Source organism: Lampetra planeri, chromosome 55 (genome assembly GCF_965212315.1).
Source record: "Lampetra planeri chromosome 55, kcLamPlan1.2.h2, whole genome shotgun sequence".
Classification (NCBI taxonomy): Eukaryota; Metazoa; Chordata; class Hyperoartia; order Petromyzontiformes; family Petromyzontidae; genus Lampetra; species Lampetra planeri.
In genome coordinates, this window is record NC_136161.1 from 5,021,350 (window position 1) to 5,037,275 (window position 15,926).

Here is a 15,926-nt window from a genome sequence, read left to right on the forward strand (position 1 = left end):
TATTTCTACCTACGTGACTTTACCGAAAGAACCAAAGACTACGGATTCCTGCAGTCACGAAAGCTTCAAATCAAGATTGATGATGAAGACGAGAAGCCACTTTGGTCGAAATATCATTTGTGATCATCAGGTCGCCTTTAAAACAGAGCGACATAGCAGCTAGGTGGGGGGGGGGGCTTACACCTGGTAAACTGAACATAGTTTAAAAAATAGTAAAACCGTAGCAATAATGTGTATTGTGTCCACGCTACGTATTGTAATATCTATGTATAATAATAATACAGTACAGCGCTGTGTGTGCCATGCACGTTCGAGACGTGTCAACCTTCACGAAGCAGTGGATCAGAGCATCAGAACAATTTAAATCAACGCGCGCGCTTACGATTGCATTGAGAGACGGGGTACAATTTAAACTTAAGCGGCAGAATGACGAACACGCGTGGATTTTATCAGCCCACAAACAAATTACATCGGCCACGTAACCGTATTGGACCTACCACGGTCTCACCCGGCGGACCTCCGTCGCCCGGCGAGGCGCGCGAGATCTCCGGCAGCGAAATCAGGCAAGGCAGGCCCTGGCGCGGGCCCACCGTGCCCGCCGGGATACGAGGGATTTGTTCCGGCAGCGAAATCAGGCAAGGCAGGCCCTGCGCTTGGGCCCGTGGCCCGCCAGGACACGAGGGATGTGTGTCTGCGTGTTTTATTTCGCACTTTAAAAAATAAACATTAAAAATAAATAAAGTTAACGGTTAAATTATGAAGAGGATTAACATCACACGCAATGCAGCGATCACGTTCAAACGCCACACACACAGAGATTACAAATGAATACAAATTCCCTGTCCACTCCGTGCAGCCTGCTGCCTCAGTGCAATAACAAAGGTCCCCCGTGTAGTCCACACGGGTTATAAAGACAAGTGCTGTGAGCACACAGACAAAGGTCCTCCGTGTAGCCCACACAGGCTGTAGGGGCAAGTGCTGTGAACAAACACAGACAAAGGTCCCCCGAGTAGCCCACACGGGCAGTAGGGGCAAGTGCTGTGAGCACACACACACAGACAAAGGTCCCCCGTGTAGCCCACTCGGGCTGCGTGTCTCTCGGATCAATGGCACGGACGATGGTGTAAGTCCAGGAGGTGCCAGTGCTTGGAACCTGGGGTGCTTCTGCGTAGTCTTTTGTTGGTCTCTCTGGTGACCGACTGCCTTTGTCATGATCAGATCAGGCCGTGTGTTGGGCACACTTGGGTCTCGAGGAGGGATGCTGTTTGGCGTTGACTTTTCTTCCCACCCCCCGTCCTTGCCAATGTGTTTCCGCTCCAAATGCTGCGGCCACAGTCGCCACCCGGGCATGGAAGGCTCCCCAGGCCGTACGAACCTTTTCGCTCGCTCCTCGGGATGGCAGTTGAGCGGCGTCATCGTCGAGATGGGAGTAGAACCCACTCCTCCATGTCCCGTTATTCGTGTCGAACATCAGGGCGTAGGCCAGGGCCATTATTATCCAATTGGCCACAGTCGGCACTGTGCCAAGGCCTACTCACTCACCCACTCACTCACCCACCCACTCATTCACCCAGCCACATACTCACCCAGCCACCCACCCACTCATTCACCCACCAGGGCCGTGTTATCCAATACACCACAGTAGGCACTGTGCCAAGGGCCTACTCACTCACCCAGCCACATACCCACTGTGGCAAGGGCCTCCTCACTCACTCACCCAGCCACCCACTCACTCACGCAGCCACCCACCCACTCATTCACCCACCAGGGCCGTATTATCCAATACGTCACATTAGGCACTGTTTCTAGGGCCTACAAAAACTAAAAGAGCCTCCAACAAAATTTGACTGCGTTCTTTTCATTTGTTTGTATGTTAAAACATGTAAGTAACCAAGATATATTCTTGAATGAATATTTTTTATAGGCACAGTAAGGGTGCTTATTTTTTTTTACTTCTGAGAATTTGCAACAATACCACAAGAAATGTGCCTCCGGGCTCTGGAGACCACCTGGAGAAAATTCCAGGCATGTGTTGACAAAATGGCGAACAAGTGGAGACTCTTTGACTTTTTGAAGCTATGTGTTGACAAAATGGCGAACAAGTGGAGACTCTTTGACTTTTTGAAGCTATGTGTTGACAAAATGGCGAACAAGTGGAGACTTTGACTTTTTGAAGCTATTAATGTACATTTGTTAACATGTTACAGTGTATAATCCGTTCTTTTTCCATTAAAAATGATAGTATCATATAAGTGTTAGCATTTTTTTCAAGCACCCTGTATATATAAAGAAGAATAGTCATGTCAATCGTTTTTGTTTTCATAAGGTGAGATAAATTAACACCGGAGATTAACTATACCAGATTGTTTTAATTGCAAAATTCGCAATGACATCTTCAAGTGGTGTTTTTCAAATTAAATCTGCTAATCTGCGGCACACAGCGCGCTTCCGTCGAATTAGTGCTCAGACTAAATAGTGAACTTATCAGCAGTAACAACATCTGTCCAGTAGCTGGACCAAGTACGCTTAAAACAAGCGGAGTGACGGCAGAGCTAGTGACATGGGGCAGCAGTACCAACTGTATAAAGTTATCACTGAATGCCCATAAAACAGATGTGCCTAGGGCCGACAAGAACCTTAATACAGGTAGGAACAACAGTTCCACACTACCCACCAGGGATTATTTGTCTGTCTGTCGTGCATAGCCACGCCCTCGATTTGTATTTCATAGAGCGCTTCGAGTGGGCTCAGCACCACGTGACGCGCCGCCCGACAGTCACGCATCGCATGAATGCGTTGTCCAACCAAGTTCCTACCTGCCCACTCCGAAGGAACGTGTTCTGGACCTGGGCGGAGGCTTATCGACCTTTTCGTTGATAACCTGGTGGGGAGTTCCTGGAGTACATGGGCTATCTTGTTTTTGATCTGCGAAGCCGACTCCGTGGATCAGATGTTCAGTTCAGCCTCCCCTTCCAGATGAAGGTAGACCACCCTGCTTTTTCTTATTGGGTGAAATAGCCATATCAGACATTGGTACATCTAAGCAGCATAATCATTTGTTCACTGCAGCTCAAAGACTCGGTCCCTACAAAGAGTGTGGTGAGGTTAGAAGATGCCCATGTGCTTGGCATTTGAAGACCTGAAGACCAGAATCGGTGATTTCGCTGACAATGTGTATCAGGGAGGCCTGAAGGTCTGTGGGGCAGTGATTGAAAGTGCATTTTGCACAGGACTCTTGACAGCAGCAGCTTGCAGGCTGGGGATGGTGAGGTGTGTGTTGGCAATGGCTTCATCAACACCAATTATTTTCAGCCCATTCTTCTGGATGTTGTCGAGAAGGTTGAGATGAGTTAGTGGGGCGTTCATCCAACACGGGAAGTTGTGTTTAACCGAGAGGCCAAGTGGCTTTTGAAAAAGAGCTACGTAACTCAGTCGGCTTTACCTGGTAACAATAAAAAATACTTTATAGTTATTTTGGACGGCTGATGTAGATGGCAGAGCAACAACTCCAATTTCACATTCAGATGGTCAATGCAGACTACTGCATCAGTAGCGGAGTAATGTATTATCGTCAGTGTGATGTCTCCTTTGTATCTGCGGATCGGGCATTGTGTCGTTCCATGTTGTATAGAGTTTATAGTTTTAAAAAGTTGAATAGAAGTTGCCGCCATGATGGGTGACCCTACCAGGAGCACGAGGCTCCCAACGGCTTCACTCTCGGGATCATTGGAATGCGCAAAATGTATCCATAAAATACTTTTTGTTGGGTTAGATTGCGTGAATATAAATGTGTCGTTAAATTCGCCACGACTACCCAACACTGCCAATCAGTAAGGGGTTTGTCACGTAAACAGAACGTGGCCAATTCGTTACTAGTTCAGCACTAACCGGTTGTGTGTTGGAGAGTAAACGCACATCTACAATTCGAGTTACTGTGACGTGTCGCCGGTAATTACAACAGCAACAAGCATCATCAGGTGACGACAGCCAGAGAGAGTTGTGGAGAAATCCTTCGGTCTTAAATAGAGCAGGGATGGTAAATGTGATGTCGTTACTTGTTAGCTAATCAGGTGCGAGGACCAGAGGTGGGGGAGGGGGGGTTAATTTATTCACAATGGATATTGTTTTGGTTATTCACAGTTAATAAACATAATAGGTGGCGATCCTCGGAGGGGTAGGCGGGGGGCGGGCAAGTGCACCAGCCGCCTTTCAGAATATTTATTTACAATTGAGGACGAATCTGATGAGCCATAAAGCTCTTTTTCACAGATGTCCAGTAGGGGCACGGGGTCAGAACGTTACAACAAACAATACAGAAACACGACAGGAGGGCAAAGTATAATAAAGGTATACAAATCGCTTAGAACATATATATACAAATAAAACTAAACAATTTTTACCAATAGCGAACATGGTGCGAGAGAGTGAATCGCAGTGCGAGTGTGGATTCACCTCACGTCTTGAGTGAGTTTCACCGCCACCTATGATGCTCAACGCAGAACAGCAGCAGGGGCAGCAGCATCAGCGACCGCGCAGAGTGACACGACGGGCAGCACGATGACGACGACAAGGCGGCGGAGGAGGTAGCGGTGGCTGCCAACACTTTCAGAGCCACTGAGACTCAGTGCGAAAACCCCCAGGTTCGAGAGACAAAGAAAACGAAACCACACATTTCTCTACCGCTTTATGCGGGACAAAAACATGTGGTGGTAGTAGTAGATGCGTTACAAAAATGGGGCGTGCAAAGCGAAACTGCACGAGCTGCCTAGCTTCTTGCTTTCCCTCTTCCACCCCACGCCGAATCTCGCTTTCGCTCCTTCTTTTTGATTGCCCCCTTACACTGGAATAAACTCCCTATCCACATCCAACTCTCCCCATCGCTTTCCTCTTTTATGTCACCTTTTCCCTTCCTCTTCCGCCACCCCTACCAGCACCACCTAACCCCCTTAAACCCTCCCCAGCTGCAGCCTTCACCTCGCTTCCTCCACCCATTCCCACCCCTTATTTTGCTATTTTGTACCAAAGTTGGTAAGCATTGCCAAGCGCCTTGGTGAAAGGCGCTTTATAAATCCTAAAAACAATAGAATAGCCACTTGCTGAGTCACGCCCACAGTACAGAAAATTGTAACTGTGTGTGTGTTCGTATACATGTTGAACTTCTTTCGCACTGTACGTAGCCAAACGTGGCTCATCGGAGGTGCGGTTGGCACATCTCTGTGTGTTAGCATCATCTCTCACAAAGCCTTGAAAGATCTGGACACATTCCAGTCAGTGAGCCCCTCCGGTAGGCGAGGCTGTGTTGGCTGGGTCACGTAGCCCGCATGCCCAGTCACCGCATGTCCAAGCAGCTTCTGTTTGGCCAGATAAAGGGGGCTAAATGGGCACGACATGGGCTGGAGAAGAGATGGAGGTGATGGATGAGTGAGTGGGTGAGTGAGTGGGTGAGTGAGTGGGTGAGTGAGTGGTTGAGTGGCAAGGGCTGGAGAAGAGATGGAGCTGATGCGACAGGGGAGGAAGTGGAGCTGAGTGGACTTGCCGATGACAGGTAACAGCAGTGTCAAGATCGGCCGCTATGGAGGAGGCTCGTGAAGGACGGTCGATTCATTCACAACTTCCAACGAATGCGGCACTCTCACAGCACTACTTTCCGACACGGAGACAAGAACCTTAGCAGCCTAAACATCGCCCCCTGTATCCAGGAAAAGAGACCTCATGAGGTAAAACCGTGCATAGCCGAACCACGCGTTCTATATAGCCCGGGTTTGGGCAAGGTTTTTCCTGTACATCCATTTACGCGTAGAAATGCGACACTTTTTTCAGTTTATTTGTTTTATCCCTAATACAACTTCACACTACGGCTACTATATATACGACGGGCGAGCGTATTTAGCCAAAACGAAAAAAAACATCGCTCGAAGCCAAATGGGGGAGGAAAAAGGGGAAGTAAAAAAAAATTGCTTCGATTCAAGATTTCCACTCGGCAGCGTGCGTCCTAGAATGTCGCTTCAAGTGGCCGCTCTGTGAAAAGCCCTTGCCGCACTCGGCGCACACGTGTGGCTTCTCGCCCGTGTGCGTCCGCGCGTGCTTCTCCAAAGAAAAGCGGTGCTCGAAGCCCTTGCCACACTCCCCGCACACGTGCGGCCACTCGCCCGCGTGTGACGCTGAGTGCGCCTCCAGGTGGGAACGCCGGGCGAAGCCCCGACCGCACTCGGCGCACGCATGCGGCCTCTCACCCGTATGTGTCCTCGCGTGCACCTCTAGGTCGGAGCGGTGCGCGAAGCCCTTGCCGCACTCGCCGCACGCGTGCGGCCACTCACCGGTGTGCGATATGGAGTGCACCTCCAGGTGGGAGCGCCTCGCGAAGCGCTTGCCACACTCGGCGCACGCATGCGGCTTCTCGCCCGTGTGGGTCCTCCTGTGCCTCTCCAGGTCGGAGCGGTGCGCGAACGCCTTGCCGCACTCGACGCAGGCGTGCGGCCGCTCGCCAGTGTGCGTCTTAGCGTGTTTCTCCAGGTTGTAGCGCTGCGCGAAGCCCTTCCCGCACTCCCCGCAGACGTGCGGCCACTCGCCCGTATGCGACACGGCGTGCGCCTCCAGGCTGGAGCGGTGCGCGAATCCCCTGCCGCACTCCTTGCACGCATGTGGCTTCTCGCCCGTGTGCGTCCTGAAGTGAACCTTTAAGTCGTAGAAGCGAGTGAACCCCTTGCCGCACTCCTCGCACACGTGTGGCTTCTCGCCGGTGTGCGACACCGAGTGTGCCTCCAGGTGGTAGCGCTGCGCGAACGCCTTGCCGCACTCAGCGCACACGTGGGGACGCTCGCCCGTGTGCGTCCTCGTGTGCGTCTCCAGGCTGGAGCGCGTCGCGAACCCCTTGCCGCACTCCGTGCACACGTGCGGCCACTCGCCCGTGTGTATTCGGAAATGCGCGTTCAAAGTGGAGCGCGTTGCAAAGCCCTTCCCGCACTCCTTGCACGCGAGCTTCCTCTCATCGGCGGTGACCGCCACCGTGCACGGCACAGCGCCTTCCATCGGCTTCCCGCACCGCTTGCAGGTTCCCTGCGTCTTGCCGATGCTGCTGCTGCGTTGCACTTTGTCTGTCTTCATTATTTCGAATCCTCTGCCCTTCCCGCACTCGTCGCACAGGAGTTCCGTTTCTCTCGCTTCATCTGCTGCACGTTTAAAATATATTTAAAAAAATCAAATGCACACTTCGGTTAAACTGACGCAAAGTAAATATGGTGATGAGAAGCCAGAAACGGTTCCAGTGACATTTGAGGTTTGCATTAAATATATGTTTTGCTTGTAAGCATTTTCTTCATTGCAAAATGTGTCCAAACTCGTTCTCATCTATCTCCCACCTTGCACCCCACTGGAATCAACTTCCCCTGTATATGAGCAGCACTTCCCCATTAGACTCAGCACTGCACCATAGACTTAATACTGCCCATAGACTTAACACTGCCCGTAGACTCAACACCGCCAGTAGACTCAACACCGCCCAAGACTCAACACTTCCCATAGACTCAACACTACCCATAGACTTAACACTGCCCATAGACTCAATACTGCCCTAGACTCAACACCGCCCATAGACTCAACACCGCCCGTCAACTCAACACCACCCGTAGGCTCAACACCGCCCGTAGACTCAAGACTGCCCATACACTCAACATTGCCCATAGACTCACACTGCCCATAGAGTCAACACTGCCTATAGATTCAACAATGCCCATAGACTCAACACTGGCCATCGACTCAACACTGCCCCCAGACTCAACACTACCCATACACCCACCACTGCCTATTGACTCAACACTACCCATGTAAATGAAGCAGTCCCCCTCCTTAACCTCCTTCCGTTCCTCTCTCAAAGCCTCACCTCTTCTCCATCGCCCATTGCCTTCCTCTTCCCTCCCCTTGCCCCTCCACTCCTTCCCGTCCCTCCCCGTAGCCCTTTTCATGACCCCCACGTGCCCTCTGTTACGGTCACTCATTCCTCGGCCCTTGCACTTCCTCTGCCATCTAAACCACTCGGTTTTTGTTACCACTTTTAAACTATGTAAAGCGCTTTCTAAGGATATGAAAAAAAACATACGAAAGTTTATGATAGAGTACAACTCAGTGTTAATATTATACTCGTGTATCATATCGTTACAAACAATGTTACCACTTTTAAACTATGTTATAGAGCGACTTGAGCTAAGCCGTTTTTATTAATATAAAATAACTTCTTCCTCTTTTATTTTAGCAGGTAACGCCTCAATGACATATATAGCTTTGTTTCAGAAGCGACCTATCACAAATTAAAGCTATAGGATGTGGCTTATCATGTGGAAATGTATAGGAGCAGCCAAATACTCTGAATGCGTGACATTGATTTCAAATGTGGAGTGAAAAACCGGAGGACCCGGAGAAAAATCCACGCAACCAACGGAATTGAGACAGGCAGACTCCAAATATAGAGTCGGCGTCAGGGTTGGGATCGAACCCACGACCTCCTGTATACCAGGCGAGGTAGTTAACATCTCCTAGCCACTGTGGCATCCCCCAAATAAGATAAGACGTGACCAAAGGGTGACGGCTCACCCGCGTCCTCCTCTGACAACTCCACCTCGATGAAGTTCTGGACCGGCGTGGCCAGATACCCGCGGGATTCCACTGCCTCGTGCTCTGCCACCTCGCCAGCTCCTTCACCTTCAGTGATGTTCGTATCCGGAGCTACGATTTCGAAAAACGCACGCAAACGGTCTCGGACGGGTGGAAGGATCGGAGGGTCTAAAAGAAACACAACTACTATAACACCGTCTATCTGGTTGTTAGACGAAATGAGGATGGGTAGAGTCCAGCTTGCAGATTGCCACTCCACATCCGGATTGTGGGACTGGCTGCCTGCCTGCAGGAGTTGAGTCCATGGGGTTTGTACGTACGTGTGTATGTTTCTTATTTTTCCAGGTAAAGCCCACTGAGCTGTGTAGCTCTTTTTCAGAAGTGACCTGGCTACCACAAATTAAAGCTCAACGAAGTGGGCTGATCATCATCACGTGGAAATGTATCGTAGCAGCCAAATACTCTAAACACGTGATGACTAGTACTAGGCATACCCCATACCCAATCAACGAGTGACAAGTAACTAAGCCTAGGCCATACCTAATCAACTAGTGGCTAGTATTAGCCCTACCCCATCCTTAATCATCTCGTAACGAGGTGTACCCCATCCCTAATTGACTAGTAACTAAGCCTATCCCATACCCCATCAATTATTGACTAGGCCTAAGCCTTGTAAAGGCATCGAAGAAGTTTTTGTTTTATTTTCTGTGCCAATGCCTGTCTAACTTACAAAAATCATTACCATTAAAAAATAACGTTTATTTGAACAGGCTAGCACAAATTATAGCTCAACGAAGTGGGCTTATCATCATCATCATCACGTGGAAATGTATAGCAGCAGCCAAATGCTGTAAATGCACATTTCTAAATGTGGAGGGAAGAACCGGAGGATGCGAAGAAAAATCCACGCGACCATGGGGAGAGAGAGGCAGAGACACGCGAACTCCGAATATACAGCAGGCATGAGGGTCGGGGATCGAACCCACCATCTCCTGTATATCAGGCAAGGTAGCTAATATCTCCTAAGCCACCGTGAACTGCTTTTGCATGATAAGTAGCCAACCTTTCTAATCGGAGGTGCGGGGCAAGGTGGGGGCCTTACCATTTTCCTCCACTTCGGTTTTTACCATTACGGCCAACTTGTCGCCGCTCCCCGGGCTCCCGCGAGGTCCTCGCTTGGCAACTGCGCCCGACACACGTTCGTATGTTCACAGACAAAAACTGCCGACATCTCTCTCGCGTGTGGCAAGTCTGTGCCCAAATCACACGTCTAAGGAGTTTAAGTCTGTGAGCCACGCGATAGCTTAGGGAGCTGCAGTCGCATTACCTGTCAACGCATATGGTTTATCTGTATTTTTGTACAGGGAAATTGAGTTTTCAGGTCGATACGGCGTAGAGCCGTTTAAATACGGGCAAACTTTTTTTTTCTCTATTTATTTGTGTTTCTCCCTTGTGATGTGACTTTGTAGGATGAACGTTGAGATTCATAAGGGCACGGTGTGACCAATAAGGTCTGAATTGGTCTGTAATAATGTAGGGCACTGATAAGGGGTTGACAGGAATGCAGTCACACTGTGTGGAGTTGTCTTTGATTCTCCACTTGTGGAAGAGGCGTGGTGCAGCAGCGACCAGCCGCTGCTCTGAAGCGGCTGACGGAGCGCCGTGGTTTTCTCGGCAGATCACAGCTGTGTGGACATGTAGCGAACGAGTTGCGTCTTTGCGAATCTGCCCGAGATAAAAACCTAAACCCTAGTACGGTATTCCCTCCTTGTCCGCGACGACGAAGGAATAAGTTCCGAAGATTGCTTGTGAAGAGCACATTTCGCGCACAATGTTAGTGGCTAACGAAAACCCTGAATGTACGTAAATAAGCGATTCAACACCTGAACAGTATCACAACACAAAAACTAATACAATTGTTTATAATAAACATAAAGTAAATAAAAGAATGAACATTAAAGTATTCAATAATAGCACCTCCGATTAGCATAGTTGACTACGTACGGTGCGAAAGAAGTTCAACATATATAAATGGACTTACCTTACATTAGCTTTTTACTTTATTTCTCATCACTTTATCTCTCGTCACTTTATCTCTCATCACTTTATCTATCGTAACTTTATCTCTCATCACTTTATCTCTCATCACTTTATCTATCGTAACTTTATCTCTCATCACTTTATCTTGTACAAATGTAGAACTTCTTTTGCACCGCATGTAGCCAACTGTGCTCATCAGAGGTGCATCAAACCCAAGAATTGAATAGCTGACATTCATGTGTTTTGTTTAAAGAAGCAGAAACATTTAGTAAACTACTTTTGATTTCACCAAGTACGGCCCACTGAGCCATGTAGCTCTTTTTCATAAGTAACCTGGCCATCACAAATGATAGATCAACGAAGTGGCTTATCATGTGGAAATGTATAGCAGTCAAATACTCTAAACGTGTGATGTTGATTCTTAATCTAGAGGGGGGACCCGGAGACAAATCCATACGACCACGAGGGGAGAGAGAGAGAACAAGCAAACTGGAAATATACAGCAGGTATCAGGGTCGGGATCAAACCCACGAACTCCTGTATACCAGGAGACGGAGTTAACATCTCTTACCCACTGTGGCGCGATGCATGGGTGGTCGCCCATCCAAGCACTTATACAGAGTCAACTCTACTTAGCTTCCATGATGTGGACAAGAATTGGGGTGACATTGACCCCAGAATCAGAATCTTGTATTTATATTGCAGAAGGAATCCGATGAGCGATAAAGCTCTTTTTCACAGATGTCCAGTAGGGTCAAAGGATCAGAACATTACAAATATACAGCAGGCGTCAGGGTAGGGATCGAGCCCACAACCTCCTGGATACCAGGCGAGATAGTTAACATCTCCGAACCACTGCGGCGGCCCCGACATCAGAATCAGAATATTTATTCATGCTGGATGAAACTGATGAGCAATTAAGCTCTTTATAATTGAAATTTTTAACAGATGTCCAATAGGGGCACAGAGGTCAGAATGTTACAACAACAAACACACAAACACAATACGCAAAAAAAAACACGATTGGAGTGCAGAGTACTGCCAAGGTGACCAAATCTGTCCAAGGTAGACTTCCATCTCAAACCTCACCGGCATCGGCACCTTCACACTTCACCGTCGGGTCGGCGCCCAACGCTGGATTTGGATTCTCTTCATTTTCTTGTTTGATGAACGGCAATGCCGCATTTGTGTCCATCTACCTGAGGAGCGCGCAAAGAAACACGCGCAAGTTGATTTCCCGCCGAGTGAAGCGCCCGACAGCTCAGAAACTCTTTGTGAAGGGAGGGGTGGGGGTGACCCGGACTGGCGGATAACATCAAAGCATTCCACGATTACAGATTAATTGAAAAAAAAACACAGTAAGGTCTTCAAGAGTACACGGGCTCAGAGTACGCGGACCGCTCATACGTGACCGATCCCCGATTCATACTTACACTCGTGACTCGTACTTTCGCTACACACACGGGGTGGAAAAAGAGTCAAATCACCGCCCCGCCATCACGAGAACGTGTATTTGAGGGCGTGTTACTGTATCGCTCGTGCAAGAAACGAGTCTACCCAGCTAGCATCTTTCGTATTTATCATATGCAGATGATCCGACACTTGAGGCACCGACCAGATAGACGTGGAAGGCCCAAACGAATAGTGTGGGTTTTCTGGTAACGTCTGGCGGAAGACCTAGTGCAGAAAGATTTCAACTGCCACCTCCGGGAAAACTTCTCCTGCACTCCAGGGGAGGTCGTGGACATTAAGTCCAAGTGGATGATGTTCAGGACCTCGCTTGTGGATGCAGCTGCGAAAAGCTGTGGCCTGAAGGCAGTTGGTGCCTGTAGACACCAGTGGTGAGGGAAGCTGTCAAGTTGAAGAAGGAGGCTTTCCGAGTTGTACTCGGAAAAAGGTCTTCCGACTCGATTGAGAGGTACCGGCTTGCCAATAGGGCGGTAGCGGTAGCAGTCGCTGAAGCGAAAGCCTGGCCGTGGGGGGAGTTTGGTGAGGCAATGGAGAGGGACTACCGGGCAGCCTCAAAGATTTTCTGGCAAACCATCCGACACCTTACACTACAATACACACTACACTTAACTACTACACTATACAACGATACACTACACTACGATACTGCATTGAAACCAATTTCTTTAGAACATGTTTTGTGTGTTTAGGGGGGGTGGCACGTGCCCCCCCAAATGATCCGATCGAAATCCCTAATTTCGATCGGATCATTCGGGTTTATTAGTAATAAATCGGCATTTTTGCGACCCCCACTGCCAATGTGTAGCATATGATAATGTGCCAGGGACTCTGAGATGATAGGACAACAGTCTGAGTCCATAATTGGCAATAAGTAACGGAAAAGCGGTTACAAGTGACTCACAGAATTGTGCACAGTTGCGTATACAGGACAACGACTTCCCTGAAGGCATCATCAACACCTTCAGCGAGCACGATGTCGATCACACAACGCGGTTCGGATTCGACCATTGATCGATGGCTGCGCCATCGCCGCACACGCATCGAATAAAAAGCAAGGGACAACTCCTTACTTACTAACAACTCCTTACTTACTGACAAGTCCTTACTTACTAACAACTCCTTACTCACTAACTCCTTATTTACTAGCAAGTCCTTACTTACTAACAAATCCTTATTTACCAACAACTCCTTACTTACTAACAAGTCCTTACTAACAAATCCTTACTTACTAACAAGTCCTTACTTGCTAACAAATCCTTACTTATTAACTCCTTACTTGCTAACAAATCCTTACTTATTAACTCCTTACTTGCTAACAACTCCTTACTTACTAACAACTCCTCTATCATTTTTCATTGCAGTGAGGGGTTGCCCCCCCCTACCTGAAAATCCTGGATCCGCCATTGACCTCGGGAGGCATCGTCAACCAACTCCGCTCCACCTGACGCCATCACGTGACTCATCCACCACGTCAGTGACGTCACAGCTGCTCTTCCAGGGACGCACAAAGGAGACGTAACGACTTTTGTGAACTCACCCCGTGGTGGTGGTGGTGTTGTTGTCTGTGTTTTTCTTCCCGTCTCTCCCCGTGTCTCAGTTTTTATCTCCCCGTATCTCAGTCTGTCTCTCCTTCCCTGTGTCTCTCCCCGTGTCTCCGTCTCTCTCCACGTGTCTCTCTGCCCGTGTCTGTATTTACCCGTGTCTCTTGACTCTCTCCCCGTATATCTCTCAGCGTGTCTCTGTGTCTCTCCCCGTGTCTCTGTCTCTCTCCCCGTGTCTCTGTCTCTCCCCGTGTCTCTCTCCCCGTGTCTCTTTCCCCGTGTCTCTGTCTCTCCCCCCCGTGTCTCTCTCCCCGTGTCTGTGTCTCTCCCCGTGTCTCTGTCTATCCCCCCCGTGTCTCTCTCTCCCCGTGTCTCTCTCCCCGTGTCTGTCTCTCTCCCCGTGTCTCTCTCCCCGTGTCTCAGTCTGTCTTTCCCCCCGTGTCTCTCTCCCCGTGTCTGTGTCTCTCCCCGTGTCTCTGTCTCTCACCGTGTCTCTGTCTCTCTCCCCGTGTATGTCTTTCCCCGTGTCTGTCTTTCCCCGTGTCTCTTGTCTCTCCCCCCGTGTCTCTCTCCCCGTGTCTCTGTCTCTCTCCCCGTGTGTCTCTCCCCGTGTCTCCCACCACACAGACAATGTCTTGTCAGTGGCAGTCCTCATTCAGCGACTCCAGACGCGGGCGACAAGATGCGGGGCTATGCGCAGCCACATTGCACCACTCCTCTCAAGAGGTTGGGGGATTTGAGGGGGGTTGAGATATACTCTTAGTCCTTTCGGTAAAGTCACGTAGGTAAAAATGAAATTAAAATAAAAACAATAAAATCACGACGTTTCGGAGGCAACACAAGCTTCCGTCTTCAGGTGAAACTGTCACAGCAAAAAAAAAATCTGTATCAAGTGGAGAGAAGTCCTAAGAGGTACGAATTTATATACTGGTTAAGGGGGGAGGAGCCAGGAAGGGCCGCGGGAGAGGAGGAGTTGTGAGATGGTCAGTGCTGCTGCTGGAACTGAGCCTTTGTAATGTAGATGGCATATGTAGATAAGCCAGCTAGGATTAAGCCGCCTTTTGTTATGCTGCTGGGTCGGTAAATTAATTAAATACGACTAACAACTGAACGACTCCACCAATTTTAGATTTTTGACCACTTAGGGCCCACTGAGCCGCACCCCAGGTAGCCTTCAACAAAACTATCTTATATTTATACAGCGGCATACCCGTCGTTAACCCCTTATCAGTGCCCTACCTTATTATAGCTGCAGGGTTCGGTGGTATATGTTGTTTGTGTCGTTTATTGTGAAAATTCGATCACAGTTCCTATGATCACCGTTGCATTGCTTTTATGGCTTTATTTTGGTGATTTCGAAACGTTTTTTGGTTTGGACATGTTTGTTTGTTGTCGTACGGAGTTAGACTGATGGCCTTAATCTAAGTTGTCTTGTGGTTGTTGTTGTTTGACTTGCATCCCACTGGGATTTTTGCACACAGCGTTGGTGTACAGTGCTTTTTTCTGGAATTTTGCTGTTTTTTTTCCAGGATTTTCAGTTTGCATTTAGTCACATAGTCACTTTAAGATGTTTTCTTGTTCATGTTTTTGTTTGTTGCGGTTGCACCCGATTCAAGCCGAATGGCTCACAGGGCTATACCTAATAAATTTACTTGAACTTGATTACAGACCAATTCAGACTTTATTGGTCACCCCCATGCCCTTATACATCTCAACGTTTATCCTGCAAGCCCCCATTACAAGGGAGAAACACAAACAAATAGACAATTACCACTAGTACAATCACCACTACACTCACCACTCCATACCTGCCAAGCCCTTATAAATCTCAACGTTTATCCTGCAAGTCCCCATCACAAGGGAGAAACACAAACAAATAGACAACATTATTGTGCCCGTATTGAGACGGCTGTACGCCGTATGAACCTGAAAATAAAATTTCCCTGGACAAGAATAAGGGGTAAACCATCTGGGTTGACACGGTATATAGTTCGTGTATAGTAGTATAGTAGCAAACCTGTCAACCCCTTATCAGTGCCCTACTTTATTATTAGACCAATTCAGACCTTATTGGTCAGTCACCCCATGCCTTTATGAATCTCAACATTCATCTTACAAAGTCCCATCACAAGGGAGAAACACAAACAAATAGACACATCTAACTAATCGGCCTTGCCGGCATTCCTCCACTGATGTTCATCTTTGGTGGCAGCATAAGTAACCACGACTACCACTCCTCGTCTCAGGTTGATGGGAAGGAGAGCCCAA

At 48.6% G+C, this 15,926-nt stretch overlaps 2 protein-coding genes across 7 annotated transcripts in view; both read right to left on the bottom strand.

Moving 5' to 3' along the window:
• Positions 1-4,919, bottom strand: part of LOC144735534 (uncharacterized) — a 29,230-nt gene extending 24,311 nt beyond the window's left edge. For 2 of the 3 annotated variants that reach the window (XM_078617951.1, XM_078617953.1), the window contains exon 1: positions 498-4,088. The gene's annotated coding sequence lies outside the window, so the exon portion shown is untranslated. Of the gene's footprint in view, positions 1-497; positions 4,453-4,556 lie in introns of those variants that run through there. The other variant, XM_078617950.1, reaches the window with a different exon arrangement.
• An 887-nt stretch (positions 4,920-5,806) lies between these two features.
• On the bottom strand, positions 5,807-14,554 carry LOC144735542 (uncharacterized). Of its 4 annotated transcripts, none has more exons than XM_078617968.1 (5): positions 13,655-14,554; positions 11,737-11,842; positions 9,710-9,790; positions 8,587-8,718; positions 5,807-7,169 (listed from the first exon to the last, which is right to left on the bottom strand). In XM_078617968.1, exons 2-5 carry the CDS (start codon positions 11,840-11,842, stop codon positions 5,965-5,967), a joined length of 1,524 nt encoding a protein of 507 aa, XP_078474094.1. In that variant the 5' UTR covers positions 13,655-14,554; the 3' UTR covers positions 5,807-5,964. The 4 variants fall into 4 exon arrangements, with proteins under 4 accessions (XP_078474094.1, XP_078474095.1, XP_078474092.1 ...); XM_078617969.1 differs by having other exon boundaries at positions 5,807-7,166; positions 11,737-11,846; XM_078617966.1 differs by having other exon boundaries at positions 11,737-11,846; positions 13,655-14,553.
• Between the last annotated feature and the right edge of the window lie 1,372 nt (positions 14,555-15,926).

Bases quoted from the DNA above. Each gene is read 5' to 3' on its own strand.
- LOC144735542 (XM_078617968.1), bottom strand. From the start codon at position 11,842: ATGGACACAAATGCGGCATTGCCGTTCATCAAACAAGAAAATGAAGAG. The intron at 9,791-11,736 runs GTGAGGTTTGAG...TGTCGGGCGCAG, and splicing joins GTGTGAAGGTGCCGATGCCG to TTGCCAAGCGAGGACCTCGC. The intron at 8,719-9,709 runs GTAAGGCCCCCA...TCGAAATCGTAG, and splicing joins AACCGAAGTGGAGGAAAATG to CTCCGGATACGAACATCACT.